The sequence below is a fragment of the Aricia agestis genome, chromosome 4 (assembly GCF_905147365.1).
Source record: "Aricia agestis chromosome 4, ilAriAges1.1, whole genome shotgun sequence".
Taxonomy (NCBI): domain Eukaryota; kingdom Metazoa; phylum Arthropoda; class Insecta; order Lepidoptera; family Lycaenidae; genus Aricia; species Aricia agestis.
The window spans coordinates 13,162,638-13,172,882 of NC_056409.1; the positions used below are offsets into that span (position 1 = coordinate 13,162,638).

At 37.7% G+C, this 10,245-nt stretch overlaps 1 protein-coding gene across 1 annotated transcript; it reads right to left on the reverse strand.

The window, feature by feature from the left end:
- Nucleotides 1–347: 347 nt before the first annotated feature.
- On the reverse strand, nucleotides 348–7,457 carry LOC121726008. Its single transcript, XM_042113224.1, has 7 exons — nucleotides 7,407–7,457; nucleotides 6,929–6,955; nucleotides 4,043–4,248; nucleotides 2,892–3,021; nucleotides 2,505–2,678; nucleotides 2,007–2,188; nucleotides 348–473 (listed from the first exon to the last, which is right to left on the reverse strand). The coding sequence occupies exons 1-7, from the start codon at nucleotides 7,447–7,449 to the stop codon at nucleotides 357–359; spliced, it is 879 nt and encodes a 292-aa protein (XP_041969158.1). The 5' UTR covers nucleotides 7,450–7,457; the 3' UTR covers nucleotides 348–356.
- Between the last annotated feature and the right edge of the window lie 2,788 nt (nucleotides 7,458–10,245).

The following is a 10,245-nucleotide window of genomic DNA, read 5'->3' on the forward strand; positions in this document are numbered from 1 at the left end:
ACTCACCTTCATAATCCTAAATAAGTAGTGCTAAGTCTTGTATATCATTAAATGATACCGTAAAACGTGATTTTTTAACGGTTGGATTATGACAAAATATATTATCTAAGTATTATTTGTGCACGTTGAACAAATATTTTGAGATAACGTTATTTAACAATACATTGATCCATAATATCTATACTAATATTATAAATACAGAAGTTTGTATGTCTGTTTTATTTAGGAAAAAAATATATTTGCCGTAAGTAAAACATCCCGGCGCGACGAAGTTGGGGCTACGTCTAGTAAAGAAAACAACATATTGCGTGAATTGCATAATTCTTAAAACTGTTTATTCAAAGAGTTTGTAATGTTCACTGTAAGAGGCAGCCGATGGTCCAAGGATTCTCCACGTAGTAAATATGCATCGTCAATAAGCCGACTGAGTCGACCAGATCGTATAAGCACTGTGGGCCGCGGGGGACAATTACCTGTTAGAAAAAAAAACTAAGTAAGTATATATACTTGAGAATGAGAGCTCACGAGCGTCATGAGTCGCGCCCTCATGACAATGTAAATTTCCATTCATTAAATAAGTTATTGTAACAGCAGGCTTAGCATGGTCGCCATGGAAGCGACCTTCTTACTACGGAAGAACAGACAAACTGACAAAATTGATCCGCCATTTTATCACTAAAATCTCTCAGTATGCCCATTCTTTCCCGTTTCTAATTCTAATGTTGTTATGCTAAGCCTGCTGCTGGAGGGTGAGTAAGTCAATTTGTAGGTAGTTTTATGATTTATCAATGTAATTGTTATCAGTGGTTATCATAGTATTATTATCATTAACTCGTCAATTTCACGGTTGGCTTAATCAATCGTTTACGAAAATATTAAGGCCAATCCACACTCTCGCTGTGGAGGTCCGAGAAATAAGAATTGCTAGCTCTTCGCCATTCTCTATGCTTTAGGGTTATCCACATGTTAACTCTTACCAAACGAGTCGTTATTAAGTAGTTACTATCAGAGATTTATATCATAACCTAATGGGACCAAATTATAAGTACGTAGGGCGATGTCGGACCTGCGTAATTTAGTCGCGTTATGTCAAACCCAGCCGACAGATTGATCGGCATAACCCGACTAAATGACGTAGACAGGGCCCGATCTAAGGGGGGGCGAGCCGGGCATTCGCCCAGAGCGGCAAAATGAGGGGCGGCGAAATTGACTTATTCCTATCTTCCAACCTAGCCATCCACCACTTAAGTTTGAGAATTTTACCAGCTAACCTTTTTAAGTTTGCTAGTGGAAATATTTGAGTATTTTATTTAAATATTCCTTCCATTTACCCCCAACAAATATGTTTACTGTATATGTAAAGGGCGGCGAAAATGATCTTTGCCTGGAGCGGCTAAATGGCTAGATCGGATCCTGGACGTAGATCCGCCATTTGCCTATGAATCAATCTACGACGGTCCTTACAAGTATAGGTACCTACGTTAAGAGTTAAAAAAGTGACCCATTGTGTGATGTAACAAGTGTGTGCCCCTTATCCCCAACAAAGAGAGACAATAACGACTTCCCATGACTGTAAGGCTTCAGTCTCGAAATCAGCAGCAGCGGGATGGCAGCTGCGGTGGCGCGGGAGCGGCGCGTTCCAAATGTATAAATTTATAGGAACTGCCCCCTACAATGAGCTCTTATACCATTATTACTTTAATATTACTTTCAGATTTGGCAAAAACAAAATACATAGTTTTGTTTATATAAATAGAGATCATGTTATCATGTATAAGAAATCCAAAAGTAATATTCTTACAGTTATTCCATTGTTATCACGGTCGGATTCGATCACTTGGGTCTTGAAAGTAATACTGCTATAAGAGCTCATGGAGCGGCGAGCGGCACGCGGCGTACTAGACGGCTTCCCGCGCCCGCGCCGCCGCCACCGCTCCCGCCCCGCTGCCCGCTGATTTCGAGACTGAAGCCATAGTTAAGCAGACCTATCAGATTGAACGTCGTACCTGGACAGCCAGTCTGGGTGGTCTCTCAAACCAGTCGCGCTGGCCCTCGATAATGGGCAGTTTGCCGAACACGACGAAACCGGTGGCGATGAGCTGGCCGGAGTGCACCAGCGGGAACCACGGGTACATGGTGCTGGCCGTGCAGGTGGTCTCCGCAGACATGTTGTAGTAGAAGTGACGACCTGCAAGAAGATCAATCATTTGTTAATTGTTTCAATATTCTTAGTACTCAAGTCTTACGCTTTTTGATCACAAGCTGTGATTTTAACTTCGAGTTCCTTATTTAGAAAGTACAAACCTAGTCGTTCGGATTTTCGTCTACATCTACCAGAGTAGTGATTTAGTGAAACTAGCCCTGCGAGAAGAGCCGGCGGAAGAACCCCTCAACATGCAAACAGTATTTTAATGCTCGTTCATTTCAAAACATCTTTTATTTGGTGAAAAAAAATCAGAGTTTGATGATTTTGTAAGTTTTATTTATCTGATGATCAAGCTCACCCATCCAAGGTAAGCAGGCCTGCCTGGTGTAGACGCTGTTCTCGATGTCGGTACGGCTGGTGGATATGCGGTCGATGGCGCGGTTGATGCCGGTCACCCACACCGCGTCCTCCTGCAGCAGCACGCCCTCCTTCCGCATCGCTTCACGGTCTGCTGCGCTTTGTAGGAGATATGCTGGGAGTTTTCAAGATATGTGATTAGTATGAACTTATATTATGATTGCTAAAGTGTCTGTTATGTGGCTAAACCGATTTTGATGGGTGCAGAGTTACATAGAGTCCCGGGAAATAATATGTTCAAAGGTTTTTTTTACCCTTTAGATCTAAGATTTTAGGCTTCGCTCCATAAGACAATGTCAACCACATAATTTTAAAGTTCCAAATGTACCTTCGGAAACGAAGTACTGTTGGATGGTCCAGTATTTCTTGATTTCCCCAGTGGGGGTGGCGGGCACCCACTCCGTGAACCCTTGTGTCTCCCAGTCGAAGATGGCATCAGTAAACTCGTCTTGGGCCAACTATAAATATGGAGAGCAACTGATTAGTGATTTCACAGAAATATACCGTGTAGTTTTAAAGGACCTAGGTAATAGGTATTAGCTCCGTGGTATGGCCCAATGAAAATTGAAATATTTTAAAATAAAGTTTTGTAAACCACCTTGTGGTTCAGCAATTATTATGGTTTGTTTACTAGAATTAACTAAGACTTTTATCAATTTGTATTTTTTTCCAGGAAATTGATTAAGTAAATAAACTTTGTATTGATGTAAGTGATAAATTGTATTTGTTGCATCCGGTCAAAAACTGAAACGGCACTTAAGTGCGCCATCTTTATGAAACTAGTAGCGCGCTTTGACAGAGACCCGGCGTGTCGGAGTGGGAGAGATGGAGAGGGAAACGTACCCTCCTGCACGGTCGCCACAAAGGGAGATCAGTCTCGTTTGGGCTTCCAACTAGCCAACACGTCCCAGAATTGTTCCTAGTTTCGTTTAATTGCTATTTGTGAGTAAAGTAATTAAAGTGTGTTCTGAAGTATTTGGTGAAAGTGTAAAGTGTTCCTGTGCGGTTTCATTGTAAAAGTGTTTGATGAAATGACTATGTTTGGCAGACGCCATAGTTTCAATTGGAAATTATTACGAATAATTGTCGTTGTTTCATAATCTCTATAAATAGTAGATACTCAATAAGAATTATAATAGACAGATTATAAGGTGGTATTGTTTAGTTCTATTCTCTCCTCGCCCGTCGTCCCACGCCACTGTCTTGAACCAGCACTTTACGATGAAGACCTATCTTGATAATAGCGAAGTTCCTTTATATTTATAATTATCATTTTATCAATTACATCGATAAAAAAATTATTTGATACAAATCGCTATATTATAAAATAGATACTTAATAAGCGAGTCTATAAATTATATAATAATCAACATGTGTTTTATGATTCACCGTTATTATTTAGATAGAATAACCCCATTCCACTGTATCTTTTGACACATTAAGTAAAAAAGATTTTTTAAATTTGAAACTGGAACTCACAGCAATTTGCAGTCCAGCGATATAGCCGAGGTCGTCAAAGTACGCGCAGAGGTCTCTGTCAGCCGGGCAGTATAGGACCAGCGAGGGGTAGGGCGCGGTGTTGATGCGTTGGGTCAGGGACCATCCCTCAGAGATGGCGGCGTCGACGGTCTTCGGTACGTCGAAGAAGAAGTCCGTGCCTGGGCGCAACCCGACGTTGAATTTAACTGAAAAGTATATTAGTCCGGTTAAGTAAGTCAAAGGAAGGAATAGAGTGCGTGAGCGGGAACCTAAGCGATTTCTGCTGGAACTTATTCAGGGTGATTAGGGACAAAACATACTAAAAGTCCTGACGTCTAGGAGGTGAGCCGGAGGGGGAAGGAGGGAGTCAAAGGTCTTGTACATACGGTACATGCCAAAATAGCACTTTTTACAATATTTGTCTGTATGTCTGTCTGTTTGTTCCGGCTAATCTTTGACACGGCTGGGGCGATTTTGACAGGACTTTTTTGGCAGATAGCCAATGAAATAAGGAGTAACTTAGGCAACTTTCTAACCGGATAACTTCGCCGTTTGTGGACCGATTTCCGATTTTTTTATTGTTGTATAGGATATAGTCCAAATTTGGTAATATGTTCACAAAAGTGGTAATCTGATAATGCAATCATTCTCATGATCCTTTACATGAAAACGGGGGCCTTTGATTATTACTATTCTACCGTTTGTTGACTGATTTCCAAAATTTTTTTGTTGTTGTATAGGATATAAATCGAATTTGGTACCACGCTTACGTTAATTGAGGGAATTCCTTGGTTTTTTTGGGACACACATAGTGATTATGAGTTATGACGTTATTGGTACACACATACAACGACGCAGCGGTGATTTAAAGTTATTTGCTAAGAAGTAGGGTAAAATGTTATTACATTTTACTTAAATGCATAATAAAACAAAACTAATTACGTACCTAAGCCTCCCGGAAGAATCATTATATCGATTGGTGAAAACTGCATGAAAATCCGTGCAGTGAATTTTGAGTTTACCGCGAACAGACTAATTATAGACGTGGCCGGGGACTTTGTTTTATACAGTGTGTAACAAAAACTAGTGATAATACTTTAGGGTGTGTACATGTTCCTTGTAGAGAGTTCACTGTTAAAGTAGCGTCTCTGAAAGACGAACATTTTTTTTCACTTTTGTATGGGCAAGGGCCCGAGCGTCACGAGTTTCCCCATACAAAAGTGAAAAAAAATTTTGGTCTTTCAGCGCTGCTACTTTCACAGTGAACTCTCTACCAGGAACACGTACACACCCTAAAGTATTATCACTTGTTTTTGTTACACCCTGTATAGTGATAATATGTAGTGGTTATTAAAGTATAATACACTAGCAACCCGCCCCGGCGTCGCACGGGCATAAAATATATAGCCACTGAAAAAATCGATAGTCTATGATTCTATAACATAAAAATTGCTTAGTTCGCGAGATAAACCCTTTCAAATAATTCCACATTTCCACCGTTTTTTCAACATTTTCCTCTATTTCTTTGCTACTATTAGTCTTAGCATGATAAAATATAGCCTATAGGCTTCCTCGATAAATGGGCTATCTAACACTGAAAGAATTATCAAAATCCGTTGCGTAGTTTTAAAGATTAAAGGGACATGAGGGAAAAAAGCGACTTTGTCTTATAATATTATATTGTATAGATTTGAGTATTTTGTGGTCATATTATCAATCGCCTACCTGTTACCATTATTGGTTTCGAGCAAAAAGGGCCAAAGTAATCGCGTTTTTGTATGGGAGCCCCCCTTAAATATTTGCTTTATTTTGTTTTTAGTCTTTGTTGTTATAGCGGCAACAGAAATACTTACATATTTTGTAATTTCAACTGTCTAGCAAGTGCGGTTCTTGAGATCTAACAGCTTGCAGACAAACTATTATATTGCCGCGAACGAAGTCGCTGGTAACAGCTAGTATTAAAATAATAAAATAAAAAATAAGGGGGGCTGCCATACAAAAAACACAATTTTTTGCCTAATTTTGCTCTAAAGGTACGGAACCCATTTTTCGTCAAAAGGGATCCATATTAATTGGAATCTCATGGATAATTGGATTTTCATGAAATTTAGTATATAGGGGGTTTCGGGGGCGATAAATCGATCTAGCTAGGAATCATTTTTAGAAAATGACATTTAATTCGTATTTTATGGAATACCGAGCAAAGCTCGGTCAAATAGCTAGTACTGTAGATACCTAATGGTTACGGCTTGGTTGTCCGATTTCTTTAACTAATTTGATAATTAATCAGCATTGATCAAAATTCGCACGCTACTTCTTATCTAAAATTAGAAGCGTGCGAATATTGATCGGTGCTGATTTTATTTGATACAAAACAAAATGATAAATTTTAGGGTGTGTATGTGTCTCTTTAAATATAGTTCATTGTGAAAGTAGCAGCGCAAAAAGAGCAAATATTTATTGTGATTTGTATGGTCAAGCAGAGTCAAGCACCCAAGCGCGTTGTTACTTTTACAGTGAACTCAGGCATACACATTACACACCCTAAATATATGAATATAAGTACTTAGTCAAATTGAGAAAAAATTGTTTTGAAAGTCGGTTAAAGATGCCTTAGGGCTAATGGTGTACGCTGTAAAAATAAGTTTGAAAAGTCATGGGTTCGAGCAATAATTGGAATTGTATCTGCCCCCGTAGACAAGTGGCAAAATGCTAGCGCTAACGCTAACGCTAGCGCTACAAAATGTATGGATTTGACATTGGTATTCGCTAGCGAAGCGATGACTTATGTCAAATCGCATACATTTTGTAGCGCTTGCGTTAGCGTTAGCGCTTTGCCACTTGTCTACAGGCCCTGACAAACAACGAAAATATTTATTTACTCACTCCTTAGGCCCGGCTCCCATGCTGCAGCTGAAAACAGAATTTTAATAAATAGTTTATTCGTAAGACATAATTCATATATATAATAATCAATCGTGTAATACCACGCGAATTTATGTTAATTCAAAGTTCATTTCTATGAATAAGTATTTGAACACACATTTACACAACAAAAACTCTTACAAAAATTTTCAATGGGAAGCGTACGTTCATTAAAGGATCAAATTCATCTTGGCTTTAAAATAGATTTTAATTTTAATATTTTGAGTGTTTTTTTTTTATTAATGAAAATAGTAAAAAACAGAATAATTAATATCTCGAAAACATATTGTACGAGACAAGTCAGAAGTCACAAATCTCTACTATCGATAATTACCTACTGATAACAATTGATAGTCATAATTGGCGACTCATGTTAAAAATAAATTATTATTATTAAATTATCTATTTCTTAAAATATCACGTTCTAAAAAAAGCTTACCGGAAACGGCTATGATAGACAACAAGACTATAAACTGCTTCATGGCTGTGGTGCTGTGCTCTGAATGTGGACGTTCCAGCTGTAACACTTATTATATACTCCTCGTAATTTACCGCCGAATAACAAACTCCAGTGACTAAACAAAAAACATTATCTAATTATCAATAGATAGAAGATTAATTATAAAATTGGAAAATCGCAGTAAAGCGTGTTGTACATCGTAGAGTGTAGAGTGTAGACGGAAAAATATTATTTTTTGCTATATGGCTTCTATGGTTTTATGTCATTAATTTTAATATACTTGCTGCCACACTCAGAGACAAATTAAATTCTCTATACAATAGTTAATAATATTGTTAATAGAGATTTAAAAAAAATCATTGTTTATATCTTTTTACGGTTCCGTATTTTATCTTAGCAAAAATAGACAAAAAATTGTGTTTTCCCCCTTCAACATTTACTTTATTTTAATTTACTAGACGTGTGATTGAATGGCGTTGTTCAGTCAAAGGGCTAGCTGTTTGATTGAACGGCTATTTAAACCAGTCGGCTGCGACATATACGTCCTCTTAGTCTTAGCGTGATAAAATATAGCCTTTCTCGATAAATGGGCTATCTAACACTGAAAGAATTTTTCAAATCGGATCAGTAGTTCCTGAGATTAGCGCGTTCGAACAAACAAACAAACAAACTCTTTCCAATTATAATATAATTATAATTATAATATTATAGTATAGATAATCATAGAGCTCGACAAGGCTATAAACGCACGTGGCGAAAAAGGAGCTAACGCTGTCATCATACAAAAACGCCATTTTTGACAGTTCTCCTTTACCAGCAGCGCCCCCGCCCACGTTCTTATCAAGAATTGTCAGACCAGCAACGTTTTCTGTCAAATTCTGTGGTCAAAATTAAGGTTAAAGTTAAATTAGTCTTAACTGTAACCATAACTTTGACCATAACTTTAACCATGCCTCTGGTGCAACCCAACCTTAGTTGTCTATGACTATCTATGACTTAATACTGTTTTATAGAAAGTATTCTTGAATTAAAAGACAAAATTTTGTAATAATAAGAAAGTGTAATATAGTGTATTGAATGCGACAAACATTATTGACAAATTGAGAACCCCTTGCCTTTTACAATAGAACAAAAATTTTGAAAATCGGTTCACAAACGGCGGAGTAATCGTTGAACATACATTATATAATATCCACAGCCGAGCATATTAATATTACCTCCGGCGCCGGATAATAAATTGGCGTGAAACAGCGCTTCCGCTGTGTTTCGCCGAGTGAGTGAGTTTACCGGAGGCCCAATCTCCTACCCTTTTCCCTTCCCTACCCTCCCCTATTTCCTTCCGTACCCTCCCCTATTCCCTTCTGTACCCTCCCCTATTCCCTTCCCTACCCTCCCCTATTACCCCTTAAAAGGCCGGCAACGCACCTGCAGCTCTTCTGATGCTGCAAGTGTCCATGGGCGACGGAAGTTGCTTTCCATCAGGTGACCCGTTAGCTCGATTGCCCCATTGAAAGGAGAAGTTTTTTTTTTTTTTATGAAATAAGTCATAAAAAAAAACTTCTCCTTTTTCGAAGTTGGTTAAAAATAGGTACTTTCATGATATACAGTGATAACAACGGAATCTGTAGAGCTTATTTGTACTGAGATTTGTACAGGGAAAGGTACAGCCTATACTTTTTCTCAGGTTGGGGCTGTGAAAGCTCGTAGAGTTTGTAATGCAAACATAATGTATCCATTATTTTGTTCCATTATTAAAAATGTTATTCAATGAGAAGTCATATAATTGTGTAACATGCCTTAAATGTCTTTAGTTTTTAATTCCTATAATATGTCATAAGTAGCAATGATAACAGTTACTAATCATTTTAAAATGGAACTATCTTTTTTGGATATCCCAGTCATGAATAATGATAAACTAGCTATTTGACCGAACTTTCCTCTTTCTAAAAATTATTCCTAGCTAGATCGATTTATCGCCCCCGAAACCCCCTATATACTAAATGTCATGAAAATCGTTGGAGCCGATTCCGAGATTCCAACTATAGTGACATTACTTATATTATACGCAGTCAGTTGTAGATCATTTTGTCTTTGTGTATATAACTACCACAAAAGTTAACTGTAGGTACCTAGGTGGATTTCAAAAAGTTACAAATTATCTAGGTATTTTTAAAAATGTGGGATTTTTTTCCATATCTACGATAATGTAAGCGAGATAGTAGTAGATACCTGCTTGCAATTATCTGCCACTATCTAATCAAAGCGATCATCAAATTTTTAAACTTATGTCTTTAAAGGCTCAGGAGTTGTGTTCAGTGCCTTTGGATTAAGGACCCACCTTCGTAGGGAATTCCACTTAGTGGTAAAATATTATGCTTGAGTTATTTGAAATAACGATTAACGTCCCAATTATTACTATACGTGTGTTCCATTAAATTTCATATCCCTTGATCGATTGCTATCGATCATGGATATGAAAATTATTATGACCTTCAGAAACATTACATCAAATTATTATTCATCACATCCTTTACAACAACAATATATTTATAATTTTCAAAATCAAATAAGAAACGGCGCGCCGGGCGGGATAATAATCAAAGTCGTCCGTTTTTATGTAAAAAACGACGAATACGAGGGCTGCTATTTATGTATCCGGAATTAAAAAAAGAAACAAACATATATCATTTAATATGGTTTTATTGCTTTTCAAAATATTCGCCGCGATGATCGACACACTTTTGCATACGCTGGAACCAATTTTCATAGCACTTTTTCCATTCTGATTGAGGTGTCTCCAAAACGTGCATTTTGAACG

Coding starts and splice junctions, on each gene's coding strand:
- LOC121726008 (XM_042113224.1), bottom strand. CDS start 7,449: ATGAAGCAGTTTATAGTCTTGTTGTCTATCATAGCCGTTTCCG. Junction 3,022..4,042: donor TCGCTGGACTGCAAATTGCT/GTGAGTTCCAGT, acceptor CCATATTTATAG/TTGGCCCAAGACGAGTTTAC. Junction 2,189..2,504: donor GGCCTGCTTACCTTGGATGG/GTGAGCTTGATC, acceptor ATCTTCTTGCAG/GTCGTCACTTCTACTACAAC.